The sequence below is a fragment of the Pistacia vera genome, unplaced genomic scaffold, assembly GCF_008641045.1.
Source record: "Pistacia vera cultivar Batoury unplaced genomic scaffold, PisVer_v2 Contig46, whole genome shotgun sequence".
NCBI lineage: Eukaryota > Viridiplantae > Streptophyta > Magnoliopsida > Sapindales > Anacardiaceae > Pistacia > Pistacia vera.
Window position 1 is genome coordinate 975,164 of NW_022196290.1, and position 21,052 is coordinate 996,215.

General features: G+C 39.2%; 1 protein-coding gene across 1 annotated transcript in view; it reads right to left on the reverse strand.

Annotated features, from left to right (window-relative positions):
* The window catches only part of LOC116145057, a 44,809-nt gene that overhangs the window by 13,759 nt on the left and 9,998 nt on the right, over window positions 1-21,052 (reverse strand). The window contains 1 exon segment of the mRNA XM_031430504.1: window positions 13,994-14,706. Coding sequence (XP_031286364.1) covers window positions 13,994-14,706 — 713 coding nt within the window.

Genomic DNA, 21,052 nt, shown 5'->3' on the forward strand with positions numbered 1-21,052 from the left:
TACGATGTTCAACCACTTCCTGTGGCATATCCTCTCATTCTTCATCTAATGCATTTTGTGGTTCTAGAATTTATCAATGTCTATTTTTTCCCCTAGTACTTCTTAGAAAATTCCTTTTCTAAGAAAACACCAGTGCGAGCGACAAAAATTTTGTGCTCTTCTGGATGGTAGAAATAGTACCCTTTGGTTTCCTAGGATACCCCACAAAAAAACATTTCTCATATTCGGGCCTAGCATGTTGGAAGTTAATTTCTGACATAAGTTCACAACCCCAAATCCTTAGATAAGACAAGTTGGCTTTTGCCCACTCCATAGTTCATATGGAGTCTCATTATAGATTTTGATGAACACTATTAGTACATGAGTTGCATTCTTAGGGCATAACCCAAAATGATGTAGGTAGATCACTAAAGCTTATCATGGACCTAACTATGTCAAGTAAAGTCTTGTTCCTCTCTCAGAAACTCCCTTATGTTAGGGTGCATACGGAGGGGTGAGTTGTGATACTATCCCACATTCCTCAGGTATTTAGAAAACCTGAGCTCAAGTATTCACCTTCTCAATTCGACTAAAGAGCCTTAACTTTTGCCCAACATATTCTTACTTCATTCCTGAATCTTGAATTATTCAAGGCTTCATGTAACGCCCCCACTAAGGTACGTAGTTAAGATTTGCTGTATTGCTTAAATGTTCATGATTCAGGTTCAATTAAAATTATGTTGTTATTTTGGTTTGCTTGGCCTTGTTGAGTGGTGGATGGATTGGGTTGAGTGATGCCCTGAAAATTATGAAGACTTGGCGAAATGTTGTGTTAAGGCTTCGCCGTGGCGAGAGGTGCTGCAGCCACGAAGTAGCTGCTGGAGTGTTTTGCCATGGCGACAGAATTGTCTTCGCCGCGGCGACGGGTCGGCTGAAAAGTTGTATTAACTTTTAGATATTTTTCCTTAAAGGCAATTTGACTATTCTACCCTAATTATGCAGGAAAAGTGGGGAGTAAAATGTAAGGAAATTTCATGGAAAATATGTTAGTATAGGGGTGTGTTTGTAAGGAATCAAAGCATATAGTGGAATTTCCAAGAAAGAGTAAGGGCAAAATGGGATGCTGTGTATAAGTTGAGCTAAAAAGGGTTAAATGTAGAGAATCCTTCATTTCATCCATTTCTACCGCCTCTTCCATTCTCTACTTCTTCTCAAATTTCCTTCAATCTTCCAAGGATTTCTAAGGACTTTTTGAGTATTTTTTAGTAGGTTTTAATCTAAAGCATCCTAAGGTAAGGATTCTTGCTTTAGATGAGAGTTTTATTATGTTTGGTTAAAGTCTTATGTTGTGGTTGTTATTTAAAGTTGTAGAGAGAAATCAAGTACCAAAGGAAAGGAGAAGTATTAGAGAAGCTATTTCCTCACAAGGTAAGTAAATCATAACTAAGTTGAGATTGAGAATTTAATTGAGTAGAGATTGTGTATGATATGTATGTTTATATTTGTGGGATGAGATGAGGAGAGAGATGAGATTAGTAGTTATGTGATTATTGAATATGTTTGGATATGAGAAGTGTTGAACTTCTATGATGTGGAGTTGGGTTGATAGGAGACGGAGAGAGTTTTGAGCAACACTTTGGAAGTGTGTTTATTTGACAGGATCTAGAGATATGGGGAGTTTTCTCCCATTGTTTGGATGATTAAAGAAAGAGAAAAGTATAGTTAAAGTAGAGCTTTATATGCACATGAGTGTACGATGAAGTTCAAGAGAAGCATGAGTAAGAGTAGAAAGCCTTAATTTTTGCTACAGGCATAATTACATATCATAAGTGCATTAATGAGCATGAGTCATCATATGCATTATTTATGAACTAGAGAGAGAAAAGAGAGTAGAGAAAGAATAGAAAAATTGAGCATAAGCTGCTCTAAGAGTAAAGAGAAAGAGAGAGGATGAGCCATAGAGATCAAAGAGAAAGTAGTGCTAGACAAGAGAATAGAGTAGGTTGTGCGATGGGGAACCCGTGAGTAATGGGTAGAGTATCCCCATGTACGCCGCATGAGAGAGCAACATGAGTATGAGAGAGAAGTAGTGTAGCCCGTGAGAGTGCATGCAGATGAGGGCTTACCGAGTTTACCCAAGAGAGAGTTTAGTACTCACATGGCCAAGGGTTCCGAATCCATGCATAACCAAGTCCGATCGGCTAGAATGAGTAAAAGTCACGGGAGGTGGGAGTGAGTCCCAGTCATGCCTCTGTCAGATGGGGTCGTGACTTGCTAGAGAGAGATTAATAGAAAAGAAAGAGAAACAGGGGAGTGAAACCGAAAGAGAAAGCAAAGTGAGTAATGGGATTTGTAAGGAAAGAATTGAGGGGAAAGAGTTACCGGGAAGATGAGTAGAGGATTTACTTACTGAGCATTATTTTGTGCTCACCCATTGTTCCTATGTTTCCAGGATCTAGGTGAGGACACGGTCGGATGATGTCGGCAAGCGAGGGGAAATGGCTCAACTGTCCACCTTGTTCATAGTTCTATATGCATGAGTTTTGTACAAAGAATGTAAATGTTTATAAAAGAAAATTTGGGCCTAACTTTTTATACTATTTTACATGTATTTTACTATGCATATTTTTGAGAATATGAGTAGAAAGCAGTCATTACACTTCAGATTTATGTGTCATAAGGTAGACATAACCATATCTACTGAAATCATCAATAATGTGATGAAGTATGAATATCCACCTCTGGCTTCAACGTTAGTGGACTATATACATCACTATGGATGATGCCTAATAGTTCAATAGCCCTTTCACTTTGTCCTATGAAAGGCGAGGTGGTCATCTTGCCTAAAGGGCATGACTGCATACCTCAAATGACTAGAATCAAAAGGGTCCAAAACTTCGTCCCATTCTGCATCCTTTTGCTTGTGTGGTCTTGCTAACTTGAGACCGCAATCAATATCATCCTATCTTTATGTGGATACCGAAATTCACTCTTATCTTAGAAGGGAACGATTCGTATCGATTGAAGGAGCCTAAAAATGCTGGTATGAAATCTGGAAATTTAATATTCAATATCATTTCATATGTGATAAAGTAAATTGGGTATAAGGTTCTTGGGTTCAATGTCATTGTTGGGGATTTTTTTTTCACTGCGTAAACTCCATTAGCAGCTAACACCTTAGTCCCTACAAAATCAGTACAAATGTTGAAGGAGAAGTTAATTTCAATCATGTACATACTGAAGTTGAAGCGTCTGACTTCTCTTGTTCGCGAGGAGAGCCTTGCAGGTTTCTCTAATGGCCAGGCTTGCCATAATGAAGCAGACATACCTTCCCACCTTTCCTAACGCCCTCAGGCTTAAAGGTTCTTGTCCTTTAGGCTTGGGCTTGGGCTTGGGATTGGCCTAGGCCTTTCCTTGCCCCTACCCTTTCATTTGATATGAATTTCTTCAACCTCAATTCATATACTACCCTAAAACAACCCCTTTTGATTAAACCTAGGCTAGGTTTCTTTCAACTCCTTATGACCACTTCGGTTATCACCCTTCATGCACTTTCACAACCATCAATGAATAAAACAAACCCTTATAACAAGCTTCAGTCATTCACCAAATCATTTATGTTCAAATGCACAACAAATGGAATCATACACACCATGCAAAACAAATTCGGAAATGAGTTTACTTGAAACTAAAGGAATACAACTTACATAAGAGATGACCAAGGACTCAATCAAGCCTAAAGGAAACTCCACCAGCTTGAAAGATACCCCACCACCAGTTTGGCCGAACTTGGGTAAAGGAAACAAGAGAAAACACTTTCTCAAGACAAGTCCTATCATTCATATTCAAGTCCTTACAAAATGATCAAGTGGCTTTATATAGGCTTTACAAAAATTAGGGATTTACCTAGCAAATATACATAATGAAAACATTCAAATATTACATTCAAATACATAAACAAAAGTCCACACACATGTTCAAATTAAGCCATAACCATTTAATGATCAAGTGGGCAACTTTTCCTAATTTTAAGGACCCTTGTCCTAACAACAATTTTTAGGGTTTTCTCCAAAATTTGAATCAAATGACACCCAAAACTGGGCTTGGGCCAATGAAACTTGCTCCCACTTCTGTACACGTTTTAGGTCCCAAAATTGGGCTGAGCTGGGCCTTGGAACTTTAAGAATTCTGGACAATTTTGTGAACTTCCTTGAGTGCTTGGGATGCTTGGGCCGAATGTTGATCTTCATGTTGTCCTTGAGTCTTCAACGAAATCCCTAGCAATGGGATTGGCATGATGGGTTAGGATTCTCATCATCCTCCCCGGGTTGAGGAGGATTTGTCCTCAAATCCGAAAGTATGCCATCTTCTAAGTATGGAGACAAGTCCCCAATGTTGAAAGTAGCCGAAACATTGCCAAATTCATAGGGCAAATCAATTTTGTATGCATTACCCCAACTCTCTAAGGACTTCAAAGGGACCATCGGCCTAGGTGCCAACTTGCTTTTCCTTGGAAGGAAATCTCTCCTTTCTTAAATGAACCCATACAAGATCACCCGGTTGGAAAATGGTGGGTTTCCTATGTTTGTGGTTTCTTTATAGGCTTCATTAGATTTTGCTATTTGAGCCCTATTGTTTCATGTAGCCTCTTCATGGACTTGGCCTTCTCTTTAGCATCAAGAATCAATTGGATATCAAGGTGGTAGGATACTAAGTTCTATGGGAGTGATAGGGTTAAGGCCAAAAGAACTTCAAAGGAGAGTGGTTAGTGGTAGCACTAGGGGACCTATTATAGGCAAATTCGGATGGGCTAACTGTTGTCCCAATCTCTCAAACTCTTGCTCACCCAAGGTTCTAAGGTAGTTCTAGGGGCTATTGGTGACTTCGGTTTGACCATCAGTTGGGGGTGATGGGAAGTGCTAAACAAAAGTTGGTACCCAATCTACTCCACAAAGACCTCCAAAAATGGTAAGAAATTTTGAATCCCATCCGACACTATGCTCCTTGGTACACCATGCAATCTCACAATTTCTTTGAAAAATAATTCAGCCACATGTGATGCATCATTGGTTATTGCATGCAATGAAATGTGCCATTTTAGAGAATCTATCAACAAAACCATTATGGAATTTTACTCTTGGGTTCTCGGCAATGCCACAATGAAATCCATGCTCAAGTCTTCCATGGTTGGTTAGGAATGGGCAATGGAGTGTACATCCCGGCTTGAAATGACTCTTAGCCCTATGACAAACCCCACACCTTGCCACTATGGTTGGACATCCCAATCATCTTAGGCCAAAAGAATGATCTTAAGAATCTCCACTGTTTTGGTAACCCCAAAAAGACCCGCAAGCCACCATGCACTTCTCTTACAAGTAATTCTCTAAAACTCCTTGTGGTACACACAACGGTTTTCCTTAAACAAAAAACCTCTTGAACCACATAATCTCAAAGCCCCCCTTGAACACTTAGCCATATTCGGCCATTGTTCATCTTCTTTGTAATGCCCTCATCATGCTAAACCCAAGTACTCTTGCATCCAAATGGAAAGGATGGAGTACCTCCTTGACAATGCATCCGCAACTACATTAGTATCCCTTGCTTGTACTTGGATACAAAGAAAAGGATTGAGGAACTCAACCCATTCGGCATGCCTTGAATTCAACTTAGGTTGCCCATTGATAAACTTGAGAGCTTGGTGATCGAATGCAACACAAATTGTCTAGGCCTCAAATAATGACTCCAATGATCTAAGCTCTAATAATGGCGTAAAACTCTTTATCATAAGTGCTAATCTCTTCCTAGAATATGAGTTTCTCACTAAAATATGCTAATGGCCTTTATCTTGAGTAAGGGACCGCAACTATTCCTACCCCATAGCATCAACCTCCACTTCAAACACCTTAGAAAAATCGGGTATAAGCTAGATTGGTGCTTCACAAAGCTTCCTTAATCACTTCAAATGCATCTTTGCCTCTCTTGTCCACTCAAAATTCCCTTTTTTCAAGCGCTCGGTGATTGGTGACATTAGGGTACTAAAGTTGGGCACAATCTCCTATAAAATGAGGCTAAACCATGAAAGCTTCTTACTTCAATAATAGACTTAGGTTCGGGCCAGCTTTTAATTGCTTCAACCTTGGATTGATCAACCATAATCTCTCCCGAAACCACATAGCTAAGAAGACTACCCTCTCCATAAAAAACTCACATTTCTCCATCTTAGCATATAATTTTGTTTCCTCAACACTTCAAACACTTGCCTAAGATGGTTTTTATGCTATCCTCACTATGACTATACACTAAATGTCATCAAAATAAACAACAGCAAATCTGCCCAAAAAAGGTTTAAGTACCTCATTCATCAATCGCATGAAGGTGCTTGGTGCATTGGAGAGGGCCGAAAGGCATGACCATCCATTCAAAAAGCCTCCTTGGTTTTGAAGGCTGTTTTCACTCATCCCTTCTCTCATTCGGATTTGATGGTACCCACTCCGTAAGTCTATCTTGGAGAAGATGCAAGGCCATGTAACTTATCAAGCATGTCATCAAGCCTCGGTATGGGAAACCTATACTTGATGGTAATGTTATGATAGCCCTACTATCCACACACATCCGAAAACTTCCATCCTTTTTTGGTACCAGAGGGCTGGAAAACCGAACAAGGACTCATGCTTCCCTCACATGCCCTGACTAATTAGCTCATCACTTGTCGTTGCAACTCTTTGGACTCTCCCGGATTGCATCTATAGGCGGTTTGTTTGGTAAAGGTGCCCGGGTAACAATCAAATGATGTTCTATTCCCCTCAAAGGTGGCAGCCCGGGTGGTAACTCATTAGGGAAAACATCTTCATACTCATGCAACAAAGGTTGGAATAGGGGATGGGTGTGCTAGCATCAACTTCTTCTCTCGGCAATAAGCAAGGTTAGGATGGGTTTGTGTTTGGTGATGGCCCTTTCTATTTGATTGCCATTGAGGAAAAGGTTCTTTTGTGAGTCTTCGGTCTGGTTGGTGAAGGTGGGGAAAGTGTTTGATGGGGTGGTAAGGGCTTAAGGTATTGTTTTCTGTTGAACCTAAAAGTGTAAGTGTTCTTCCCCCATCATGGACAACTTCCCTATCAAATTGCCAAGGCCTTCTAGCAACAAATTACAAGCATCATGGTATTACCTCACACAACACTTCATCCACATATCTCTCCTATGGAAAAAGGGACCACTACTTGTTTGGTAGCACTAAGGGTGCTCTCATTGCCAACCATTGTAGTTTGTGAAGGGTGGCTACGGTTTTGGGTAGGAAGCTTCAATTTTTCAACAAGGTGGTGGAAGCTACATTGGTACAACTCCCACTATCAACAATAACTGAACATACCTTCCCTTGATGGTTGCAACGGGTTTGGGACAAATTTCCTTGTTCCTCGGTGGAGTCAACTTGTGCATGCAAAACCCTTTTCAAAATCAATGCATCACCCAACATCAGCTTCTTCAACAATCTCATCACCACCGGATTCTTCCTCTTCATTTCTTTTCTTGGACGCCTCTTCGATTTTGTATCTCTTTGAGGGAAATTACCCTCTTGTGGGACAATTGGCTTGGAAATGTCCATAGCCATGACACTTAAAACACTTCTTGTCTTTCAATCCCCTCGGGTGCCTCTTGAGCCACAAATTTCGGTTTTTCCTTAGGTGCTTCATTCACTCTTCCTTGCCCTTGTCTTTGTTGTAGTTGACATAAGTTTTGGGATAAGATGGGGATCCTTGTAGGAGTTGCTGCCCTTGAAATATGGTTTTGGTGCTGAAAGTTTCAGACTTGGAGTTGCTTCTCAACCTGTTGGCTAGCTTGATACATCCCCCAGGAATGATAAGGCTACAATTCCACTTTGTGAGCTATTTCCCTTGTAATCCTCCCAAAAAACCGAGTGATGGTTTGCTCCTTTTCTTCCGGAACATCACTTCTCATCATAAGGCCCTCAAACTCCCTTATTACTCCTCTACCTTCCTATCTCTGCTTAAGATTATACAAACTCATGTAGAAATTGCTTGTAAGTGGGGCAAGAAAACTTTCTCAACATTCTTTTCAATTTTTCCCATGACCTTACTCTAGTCTTCCCTCTCTCTCTCTCTCTCTTCTTTTTAGTTGTTTCCCACCACAAGGAAGCATATCCTTAAACTTCAGAATAGCTACTACATTTTTTCATCCGTATACCCCTAAATTCAAACACTCCTCAATATCACTCAACCAATCTAGGAAAGCATTAGGGTCTAGGCTACCCTCAAACTCGGGCAAGTCTATTTTGATCCCTATCGTCATCAATTCTTCTCCTCCTAGGAGCCTCGGATCCACTAGAGGATGTGCACACTATCTCTTAAATCTTCCATATACAGTGGGGTCTGAATTATGGTCTTTGACGGTAATGCGGGCGAACTTCCCGTTGGGCGGTTGCAGGGATTCCTCAAAGGTGGGTTTTGGTGGGATAGATTAGCAATGTCCTTAGACATGCTAACCATCAACTCCATCATACTGGAACATATTCTTAACATCATCAAGTTCTCTGAATTTTCAGGTTAGCACTCTCCCATGGGGGTTGGGGTGAAGTTGGGGAGGAAGTGCTCTTGTTTGCCATGGAGATGGGGGGGAAATTTGGCTACGTGAACAGTAACCTGGATGAACAGTAACTTTTGCAAGTTAAAGAAAAATGGAAAGGGGAGGAAAGGCGTGTATGAGTTTTGGTGTTTTGGTTAAGTGTAAGTATTCGTGAATAGTAACATGTGAATAGTAACTGTGAATAGTAAACTATGATAAACTGTGATAGTAAACTGTGAGTAGTATGTGGGATTAGGCTAGGAAATGGTGTAAAAAAAAAATTATGGTTAGGGTTTAGGGTTTTTTTGGGTTTTGATGACTTGGAAGGGATTGGTTTGGTTTGGATGGGATGTCAAGTGGGGTGGTTAGTGTTGGTTTTAGAATAGTGTTCAATGAAAAGAGAAAAAAGAGAAAAATGCACATGGTTTGGTTGGCCGAAAATACACAACACACTAACACTTCTCCAAAGTTTTTTATCAATCAATACCTCAATCTTCACAAATTCAATCCTCAACCTAGCTCTGATACCAATGATATGAATTTCTTCAACCTCAATTCATATACTACCCAAAACACCCCTTTTGATTCAACCTAGGCTAGGTTTTTTCAACTCCTTATGACCATTCGGTATCACCCTCATGCACTTTCACAACCATCAAATGACTAAAAAAAAACCCCTTATAACAAGCTCTAGTCATTCACCAAATCATTTATGTCAAATGCACAACAAAGGAATCATACACACCATGCAAACAAATTCCGGAAAATGAGTTTACTTGAAACTAAAGGAATACAACTTACATAAGAGATGACCAAGGACTCAATCAAGCCTAAAGGAAACTCCACCAGCTTGAAAGATACTCCACCACCAAGTTTGGCCGAACTTGGGTAAAGGAAACAAGAGAAAACACTTTCTCAAGACAAGTCACTATTCATTCAATATTCAAGTCCTTTACAAAATGATCAAGTGGGCCTTTATATAGGCTTTACAAAAATAGGGATTTACCCTAGCAAAATTACATAATGAAAACATTAAAATATACATTCAAATACATAAACAAAAGTCCACCACACATGTCAAATTAAGCCATAACCATTAATGATCAAGTGGGCAACTTTTCCCTAATTAAGGACCCTTGTCCTTAACAACAATTTTAGGGTTTTTCCTCCAAAATTTGAATCAAATGACACCCAAAACTTGGGCTTGGGCCAATGAAACTTGCTCCCCTTTTGTACACGTTTTAGGTCACAAAATTGGGTTGAGCCGTGCCTTGGAACTTTAAGATTCTTGGACAATTTTGGAACTTCCTTGAGTGCTTGGGATGCTTGGGCCGAATGTTGATCTTCATGTTGTCCTTGAGTCTTCAACGAAACCCTAGCAATTGGGATTGGCATGATGGGTTAGGATCTCATCACCATTATGGCAGTAACCGATAAAACAGGCTTGGACCTTTTCAGTCCTGCTGTGTAGTCCTCAGCATGTTTAGAAGCTCTGATAGGGATTTCACCATCGTGTTCATATTGAAATTCATAATGAACAGTGCAAAAGAATCAGGTAAGGATTGCAGAATTAAATCCATTTGTAATTCGCATCCAACCCAAATCCCAAAGTCTCAAGCCTCTCTATGTACCCAATCATCTTCAGCACATGAGGACCAAATTGGGCTCCCTTAGTCATAATAATTCTAAATAACGTACCGACACCTATACCACTCTGTTGAGCGTTTCCTTTGAAAAGCTCCTTGAGATGCAGAATTATGGCAGCAGCGTCCATATTCTTATGTTGTTTTTGTAGCTCTGGTGTCATCGATGTTAACATAAGGCATTGAACAGTATCAAGATCGTCAAGGAACCTTTGGTAAGTTTCCTTTACTTCCTGAGTGGCATCAGGATCAGGCTCAGCCAAATAAGGCTTGTCAAGGATATATAATTTCTTTTCAGACTTTAGTACAATCCAAAGATTTCGATACCAGTCTGAGAAATTAGATCCATCCAACTGTTTTCTTTCCGATTATTGATCATAGGTTGTATTGCTCATTTTTAAATTGTAACACCTACTGAAAACTAGTACAATGCATGCAATTAACAATGGAAAATTGGCCAAAATGTTTCTTTTCATTACAATTCACATGTCTTATACACAAAGGTTATGTTTACAAAAGTGCATTTAAAAGACAAAATAGGGGAACAGTGTAGCTATTGCTCCTCGCGCGCCGACAGCCCCTCCAACGCATCATCACCTAGAACCTGCATCCACAAAGGAAAAATAAAGGGGTGAGCACAAATAATGCTCAGTAAGTAAAACTCTCACTGTCTGTCCCCGTGTGTGACTCTTAATTCTTTCCTTTTCTAATCTGTTTCTATTTCTGTTCTAATAACATCATGGCCTCATCTTAACGGAGGTACGGCCGGATGGCGTTCACACAGCACCATCTCACTTTCTATGGCTATCGGGTGGAATCACACGTACCAACCCTTTCTTAGTGACTACCGAGTGAGGATCACAAAGCACCACTCGGTTCTCCTAACTATCGGGTAGAGATCACCTAGCACTTACCGTCTCATGAATTTTGGGTAATGATCACTAAGCATTTACCCGTCTCTAGTCACTATCGGGTGATGATCACAAAGCATCAACCCGCTTCTATAGCCGTGGATGATGATCACAAAGCATCAACTACTAATTCTCTAACTAATGGGTAGTGGTCACAAAGCATCTTACCCATTCTAAGGGCCATTCGGAAGATGATCACAAAGCATCGATCGATTCCCATAACGGTCGGGGGATGATCACAAAGCATCATCCCAAATATATTACTCTTCAATCATTCTATTGTAGCATTTTTCAATGCTCTCTACCCTTAGAGTAATTTTACCCATAAGCTCTCTACTCATAGGGTCTTTCTATCACAAAGTTCCCCTCTTTCTTAGGTCACTTGTCAATGCATATCAAGCACATGGATGATTCATCTCTACTAATGCACTTGTGAAATGCCAACATGCAATGTTGCAAGAATTAAGGTTCATTACTCACACTCAATTCCCTATTAGGCATTTCATCAAACAACTCATGTGCACTATAAAACTCTATCATAGCCATGAATCTAAAACTTTTCCTAACCATCCAAAAGGGGAAAAACCCCTTCACAAAGTCATCATAATAACTGTCAAATAACACATTTCCAAAGAGGGTTCCATAACACCCCTTCAATTCATCTCAACTACCTGCCAATCAACAACCCATTTCTCATATTTGCAAGGTATTAACATTCACAAAGCATAGAAATCTCCATTAATACTCCTACATGGCATATTACATGCACATCAAATACATACATCATTTCTATCAAAACCTAATCAGAAATTTCATGAATCTCAACTTGGGTTGGGTTTTACTTATTGTATGGGAGACTTCACCAAATCTCTTCCACTTGGTTTTCTGGCTATTCTCTCTACTCTTAACCAAAAGAATGAAAACCCTCAAAAAAACAAATGAACTAAAATCTACAAATCAACACAACTTAAGGAGAAATCCTTACCTTAGGAAGCCTAGGTTGTTCCTATACCCCAGATCACTTCAAAATCCCTTGAAATTCCTTGAACAAAAGAAAAGAGAAGTTGAGAGGAGAAGAAGAGAGGGTTGCGTTTTTGGAGAAGAAGAATGAGGGTTTGCTAACTCTTAATTCCTTTTAATGAAATATAACACACCCATTCCCATTTTGCCCTTATTCATCTTTGGAAATTCCATCCATACCTTTGATTCATTACAAACACACCCATATCAACATATTCTCCATGAAAAATCCTTACAATAACTCCCCACTTTTCCTGCTAATTAGGGGTAGAAAGGTCAAATTGCCCTTAGGGAAGAAAATGTCTAAAACTCAACCAACATGAAAATCGGCCCGTCGCCGCGGCGGAAGAAACCTTGTGCGCCGCGCGAAAATGTCCAGAGGTTTCACCTTGGTTTCAACCCATTGTTAAATGTTAATATATATATATATTAATTGATTTTAATTGAGATAATGATGGAAAAATAAAATATTAAATTGGGACTATTTGGCAACATGGGGCGTTTGGGTTGGAGCCCAAGCCTATTCCGTATGGGATTAGGGCAAATTGATTAACTATAAAAAGAAAAGTGTGTGTGTTAATTTTTTAATTAATTGATTTCTTCTTGAAATTAAAACACACAGCAGCCACTCCAATACACTCCCACGGCAGCAACATTCTTAGCCTAAAATCAATTTCAATTGATTTGCTTTGTTCTTAATCTTGAAGCCAAAGAGGATCTAGCAAATCCCTCTTTGGTTCTTTTGAGAATGTCTTCGTGTGGACTACGCAGGTTCGATCCTACATTTGGATCGGTAGCGAAACATTCGTCGACAAATTTGGAGGAGCCTCCAACATGCGTTTGTTTTCTTTAAACTCAGATTTATTTTTCTTGTAGATTTTTATTTAGTATGAATTGTAAAATTATACCCTTGATCTTGGCTCATGTAACGATCCCTGAATTATAATTTTTTGTTTCCGCTGTGTGTATGGGACCGTTTACTAACACCACCACCCTAGCATCATTGGACAGCAATGCGACTGCTTCCACCCATTTCGATATGTTATCCACCGCTACCAAAATGTATATGTTCCCATAAGAATTTGGGAAAGGACCCATGAAGTCAATTCCCCACATATCAAACAACTCAACTACTAGGATATTGTTCAACGACATCTCATCTCTCTTTGAAATATTTCCACTCCGTTGACATTGGTCACATTCCTGAACCATCCGGAAAGAATCCTTGAAAAGGGTTGGCCAATAAAACCCAAATTGAAGAACCTTGGTTGCTATCCTAGCTCCTCCAAAATGGCCACCCACTTCTCTCTTGTGACAATGCCATAGAATACTCTCCATTTCCTCTTCTGGGACACACCTACGTATCATCTGATCAGCACAGTGTATATACAGAAATAGCTCTTCCCAGAAGTAATATTTCAAGTCAGAGAAAAACTTCCTCTTTTGTTGGAAGGTCATGCCAATTGGGAACACTCTCGATGACAAGTAGTTTGCAAAATCTGCATACCATGGTGCTTCCTCCACTTTCATCAATTTCTCATCCGAGAAAGTTTCTCTGATTTGGGTTCTTCTTCATTTCCCTGAATTGGTCGTTCAATCCTTGACAAATGGTCTGCCACCACATTTTCTAACCCCTTCTTATCTTGAATCTCCAACTCAAACTATTGTAGCAATAGGATCCATCTTATCAGCTGAGGTTTTGCTTCTTGCTGTGCCAATAGGTGCTTGAGTGCTGAATGGTCCGGTAGACTATCACCTTAGCACCTAGCAAATATGAACGAAATTTGTCAAAAGCAAAAACCACAGCCAACAATTCTTTTTCAGTGGTGGTGTAATTCAATTGTGCATTAGTGAGTGTTTTGCTAGCATATTGAATTACATGTAACACTTTTTTTTTCCTCTGTCCTAACACTACTCCTAGTGCAAAATCACTAGTATCACACATCAATTCAAATGGCAGTCCCCAATCGGGAACTGCAATAATAGGTACATACACTAATAATTTTTTTAGAGTTTAAAAGGCATGCATGCATTCATCATTAAAATCAAAAGCAACATCTTTAATCAATAAATTGCAAAGGGGTTTAGAGATGTTAGAAAAATCCTTGATAAACCATCTATAAAACCTCGCATGCCCTAAGGAACTCCGAACTGCTTTAACATTTGAAGGTGGTGGTAGCTTTTCAATTACTTCTGTTTTTGCTCGATCCACTTCTATTCCATCCCTTGAAATTCTATGACAAAGCACTATCCCTTCCTAGACCGTGAAATGGCACTTTTCCCAGTTGAGCACCAAGTTTGTCTCCTTACATCGCTGCAAAACAAGTGAAAGATTAGATAAGCAATTGTCAAAAGATGAACCAAAAATAAAGAAGTCATCCATGAAGACTTCTATAAACCGCTCCACCATATCACCAAAGATCGACATCATACATCTCTGAAATGTAGCTGGTGCATTGCATAACCCAAAAGGCATCCTTCGGTAAGCAAAGGTTCTATAGGGACAAGTGAAGGTTCTCTTCTCTTGATCCTCAGGAGCGATGGAAATCTGATTATATCCTGAATAACCATCCAGGAAATAGTAGTAAGCATGCCCTGCCAATCTCTCCAACATCTGATCGATGAAAGGAAGTGGGAAATGATCCTTTCTTGTCGCTTCATTTAATTTTTGGTAGTCAATACATACTCTCCAGCCCGTGACCGTCCTAGTTGGTATCAATTCATTGCTTTCATTCTTTATCACTGTGATACCTCCTTTCTTCGGAACCACTTGCACCGGGCTCACCCATAGACGATCAGAAATAGGATAAATTATGCCTACATCTAGAAGTTTCACCACCTCCTTCATCAAAGGATTCAGTCTCCGTTGTGGTTGCGCCCTGGGCTTGACATCATCTTCCATAAGTATCTTATGCATACAAAACAACAAAGAGATGCCTCTAATATCCAAAATAGTCCATCCAATTGCTAATCTATGTTCTTTTAATACCCGAATCAACCACACTTCTTCCAATTTGCTCAACCTTGAATTGATGATTACTGGGAAGGTTTCTGCTTCACCAAGATACACATATTTAAGGTGGGAAGGCAAAGGCTTCAGTTCAAGCTTCAGAGGTTCTTCATTTCTTTCATTTTCCTTCTCCTTCTCAAAATCAAATTCCTCAAATTCTAGATCTTGGCTCTCATCAATCGGCTGAAGCACTTCCAACAATCTAGCACATTCATTCTTTGTCAACTCATCTACCTCTACTATTTTTGATTGGGCAATACAAGCTTCTGGAGGCAGTTGTGGAGTGTTCTCTTTAATAACCTCTACTACTAGTTTATCCACCACATCAACACTAAAGCACGAATCTGATTCGGATGGAAACTTCATAGCTTCAAACACATTGAAAGTTACTGTTTCATCTTGAACTCTTAACAATAACTTTCTTTCTTGCACATCAATGAGTGCTCTTCCCGTGGCCAAAAATGGTCGGCCCAAAATAAGAGGCATTTCCTTATCCTCTTCCATGTCCAAAACAACAAAGTCTGTTGGAAAGATAATCTTGTCCACCTTCACCAACGCATCTTCGACTATACCCCTTGGATGTTTGACGGATCTATCTACAAGCTGCAACGACATGGTCGTTGGCTGTACTTCACCAATTCCCAATCTCCTGAAAACAGAAAAAGGCATTAGATTGATGCTTGTACCTAAATCACACAAAACTAGATCAAAAGTAATGTCTCCTATAATGCAAGGAATAGTAAAACTCCCTGGATCTTTGAGTTTCAGGGGTAGCTTCTTCTGGAGAATGGCACTGCACTCCTCCTTGAGCATCACTGTTTCCTCATCTTCTAACTTCCTTTTGTTTGATAAAATCTCCTTGAGAAATTTTGTGTAGCTTGGCATCTGCAAAAGGAATATTAATATGCAGTTTTTTAAATATTTCAATAAATTTGGAAAACTGCTTATCCTGATTCTTTTTCTTGAGTCTTTGAGGAAAAGGCACGGGAGGAGTGTGATGTGCCAACTCTGGTGGTATCTCGGGAAATAGCAATTTTTTTTTCTTTTGTCGCTGCCTCTCTTACCGCTTTTGTTCATCAACCCTAGAACTGGTTGGTTTCTCTTCAGCAACTATCTCTTCATCAACTTCCTCATCATAATCTTCCTTTTCTTTTGGTGGGCTTCCTTATTTCCCTGATTGTTCTACTTCTTCTAACACTGTCCCACTTCTCAGAGTTATTGCATTTGCTTGCTCACGTGGGTTAGTCACTGTGTTGCTCGGTAGGGACCCTTGTGGTCTCTCATTTAACTTATCAGCCAATTGACCCACTTGTACCTCCAAGTTCTGAATGGACACCCCTTGATTTCTAAAATTATTCCTCGTCTCATTCATAAAACCAATGGTCTCTTGCATAAATTTTCCAAACATGTCATCCAGTTTTGTCACTCTTTGCTCTCTTTATTGATTATTCACCCCATCTTGGTTGTTTGGCATTGCTTTTTGATTCCATTGATTGTTCTATTGATTTTGTTGATTCTGATTGCCCCAAGAAAGGTTCGGATAATTCCTTCAACTAGGATTATATGTGTTGGAGTATGGGGTTGTTCGGTTGCCTTTGATTTCCTGCCAAGTAGTTAACCTGCTCCGATGATGAAGACACTGAAGCAAATTTGTTCCCCACTTGGCATTCACTGCTCACATGACCACCTACACAAAATTCATAAATTAATTAAGGAGCTTGAATAGAATTTACCTGCATACATGCCAACTGTTTCTGAAGTGCTGTGAGTTGGGCTAAGATAGCCGTGTATGCATCAACTTCATAAAGACCCATAGATTTCTTTGGTTGCACCCTTTCATTAGGTCTTTGATAGTTGTTACTTGCTAAAACTTCAAGCAACTCATGAGCTTCTTCCGATGTCTTATTCTGTAGTGCTCCTCCCGAGGCTACATCCACCATAGTTTGCACATTAACCATTAATCCATTGTAAAACATTTGGACTTGCATCCAAACTGGTAACCCATGATGTGGACACCTCCTTAGTAATTCTGACTCTTCTTTTAGAAACGATGTGATATCATTTCTCAGCATTGTCGATTTTGCTGGAGGAAAGAATTTGGTCAGGAATTTCTGTGCTAAATCATTCCATGTTGTGATCGTTCCTGATGGTAGTGCCATTAACTATCCTTTTGCCTTATCCCTCAATGAAAACGGGAACAGTCTCAATCTGATGGCGTCATCTGACACTTTGTTTGACTTGAAAGTATCACAAATCTCCAAAAAATTGGCTATGTGTAGATTTGGATCTTCCTTTAAATCCCTTTTAAACTGTACTGACTGATGGATCACCTGGATGATTGCTGGCTTTATCTCGAAGTTGTTGGCTTGTACCATTGGTCTAGTAATGCTCGACCACTACCTTCAACTGTGGGAACTGAGAATTCCCTTAGTGTTCTATTTTCTGCCATCTCAACAACTATGGCCTCTGATTCAACTATAGCCTCTCTTTCTCTGTTAAGTCTTCTAGTGGTTCTTTCAATTTCAGGATCGACAGGAACCACTGGCTGACATCTTGTTCCACGCATAAACTACACAGAAAGAGAGAAAAAGTGAGATCACAAGCCAACCAAAAACAACAACAAAAATTAAACTAAAAACAATTAAACAAAGAAAAATAAAGCTCCAATCTAGCTAACACAAGAAAAAATTAATGTTAACACACAACTCAATCCCCGACAACGGCGCCAAAAACTTAATGCGTTGTAACAACAACATGCAATGATAGCAAGTGCACTAGTCACACAAAGTAATAAAGTGATGAGTGAGTATCGTTCCCACGAGGATTGATTGTTAAGCACTGATTTTCCTAAGTGTTTTTTTCAAGTTGGAGAAACCGAAATTGTTTGGATTAATGGGAGATTAGAAAATAAACTAAAAACAAAACTTACTAAGTATTAAAAACTAACTAATGAGAACAAGAATTTAAAGCAAGAGTAATATCAATTTAACAAACGGTTAGGGTTTTGAATTCATTCGAACTCTATGGATGAATTTTTACGGATTATGCTATTTTCACACTCACATGCCAAGATTGTAAATCGAATTCTCTAAGTTGTCAAACATACCTTCTCAGGCTATGAATTCCTACTTTTTCCTATTAAACTTCCACACCCAAAAAATTGAAGAATAATAGATCAAGTTCATTAAGCTAATGAAATCCTAGATTGATTTCATTGACTTTCAAATCTATCTCTAGCATTCAGTACTACAATGGTGATTACCCAAGAAGCTCAGCATGATTCATTTCTCAATCTCATCATATTCATCAAATAAAATCAATAAAAACAGAATAACCACACAATCTGTGCAATAGAATATAAAAATAACAATAATCAAATGATTAACCCATAGAAATCCGAGTTACATCAAAACCCTAACCCAAAATGAGTTAGTTCATAACTAGATCAACATAAACAGTAAAAAAACAATAAACCCATAAATCAACATATTGAATTACAGAGAAAAGAGTAGAGATCTCCCCTAGTTGAAGATTCTACAAGATTCAAGCTCAAATCTTCTACCCAATGTAAGAGCTATTCAATACTCAACAAAAACCAGACAAACCTAGATGAATCCCCTCTCAAAATGGCAAGGTTTTTCTTATATAGCTCGCCCAAAAGACCTAAAACTTTCCTAAAATAAAACTGTGCGTTTTGGAGAAAACTAAAATTCGTAGACTTCGCCGCGGCGAAGAAAGAATTTCGCCGCGGCAACGAGGTAAAATGGACTCTCATGCTTAACTTCTTTTGCCGTGGCAAACCTTCATGAAGAATTCTGAAATTACAGAATTGCCCTCCGCTTGCTTCTTTGCTTGAATCTTTGATCTTCGATGCTCTCCCATGGAAACAAGCTTCATAGTGCTTCACTCTGCTTTAGAACTCTCCCAAATTTTGAGATCCGCTTACTTCTGGGTCTAGAAACTCCAATTCGCTCATTATTTGCTTAAAATGTCCATTTTGGCCTGCAACACAAAATGTATAGAATTAAGTAGCAATTCAGGCATAAATGAACTAATAAGTATCTAAAATCTGACCAAAAAGCCTAGATGAAATAGTATAATTCTTGGATTATCACTAACCCAATGTTTGTCCAAATAAGGAAAGTATTTCTTCCTTTGGTTTGGACCACAAAGCAAATCGGGAAAGGTTATTTTATCCCCTAGGACAACCCAAGCATTTTGTGACATATGTAAAGAGGTCCTAAAAAGTAAAAGGCAAAGATAAACAATATCTTTTCTACTTTATCAGACATGCAACTTGTTTTGGGTTGTAAAATATCTAAAGTGAGAGTGTAAACATAGACTGTTGTGAACACAAACTAGAAATGAAACAAGCCAAGACACAAGTCTGACAAACAGTGTGCACTAAGAACTGGAGTGCACAAACACAACAGATGAAACAAGCCAAATAAAAGAATTGGCAACCAATGTGCATGCATAACTGTTGTGCACACACACAACCCATGAGTTTGACAAATATGAATATTCCACAACATATAACTATGATTTACATGATATAAAAGAGTATGCCTTTTATTGATGAATAAACATTATTACAAAGAGTCAATTTTACAATAATTGATTGGCTCTAGGGCACCAACTCTAAAAATCTCCCACTTGCACTAGCTAATCATTCATGTATTTAACACTGAATGACCTTAAGTGTTTTTCATACTTTTACTGCAACAAAGGTTTCGTTAGTGGATCAGTGAGATTGTCATCAGTATACACTTTACTCATCTGCACATCTTCCTCTTAACCATTTCTCTAATGAGATGAAAATGTCTGAGTATGTGTCTGGACTTCTGGTGAGACTGTGGTTCCTTTGCTTGAGCTATTGCTCCATTGTTGTCGCAATAGACATCTATTGGATCAACAATTGTGGAGACCACAACAAGTTCGGTGACGAACTTCTCAATCCAAACTTCCTCCTTGGCCACATCGGATAATGTGATATACTCAGCCTCCATTGCAGAGTCCACTACAATGCTTTTCTTAGAGCTCTTCCAACTCATTGTCCCCCTAGTGAGACAAAATACAAACCCGGATTGCGAACGATAATCATCTTTATCCATTTGGAAACTAGTATCACTGTATCCTCTTACAGTGAGCTTTTCTTCTCCTCCATAAACCAAGAACATATCCTTACTCCTTTTCAGGTACTTAAGGATGTTCTTGATAGCCATCTAGTGACGCTCACCTGGATCTGATTGATATCTACTACAAGTACTTAGCGTACATGAGATATCAATCTAAGTACACAACATGGCATACATGATGGATCCAATTGCTGATGCATATGGGATCCTCTTCATTCTATCTCTCTCATCGTGTGTTTTAGGACACATATCCTTAGAGAGACAGACACCATGTGACATTGGAGGAAATCCCTTCTTGGATTTTTCCATACTAAATCTCTTCAGTACCTTGTCAATGTATGTACTCTGACTTAGGCCAAGCAACCTATGCGATTTATCTTGGTAGATCTTTATTTCGAGGATGTAGGTTGCTTCTCCTAAGTCCTTCATGGAGAAGCACTTGGATAACCAAGTCTTTGCCAACTACAAGTTTGGTATATCATTCCCGATCAGAAGTATGTCATCAACATATAACACCAGGAATGTCACTGCACTCCGGCTTACTTTCTTCTAAACACAGGGCTCATCTTTGTTCTTGATAAAACCAAATTCTTTTACAGCTTCATCAAAACAAATGTTCCAGCTCCTTGAAGCTTGCTTGAGTCCATCAATGGACCTCTGCAACTTTCATACCTTATTAGCTTGTCCATCAAGAACGAAACCATTGGGTTATGTCATATACATATCTTCTTCAAGGTTTTTGTTCAAGAAAGCTATTTTGACATCCATTTGCCA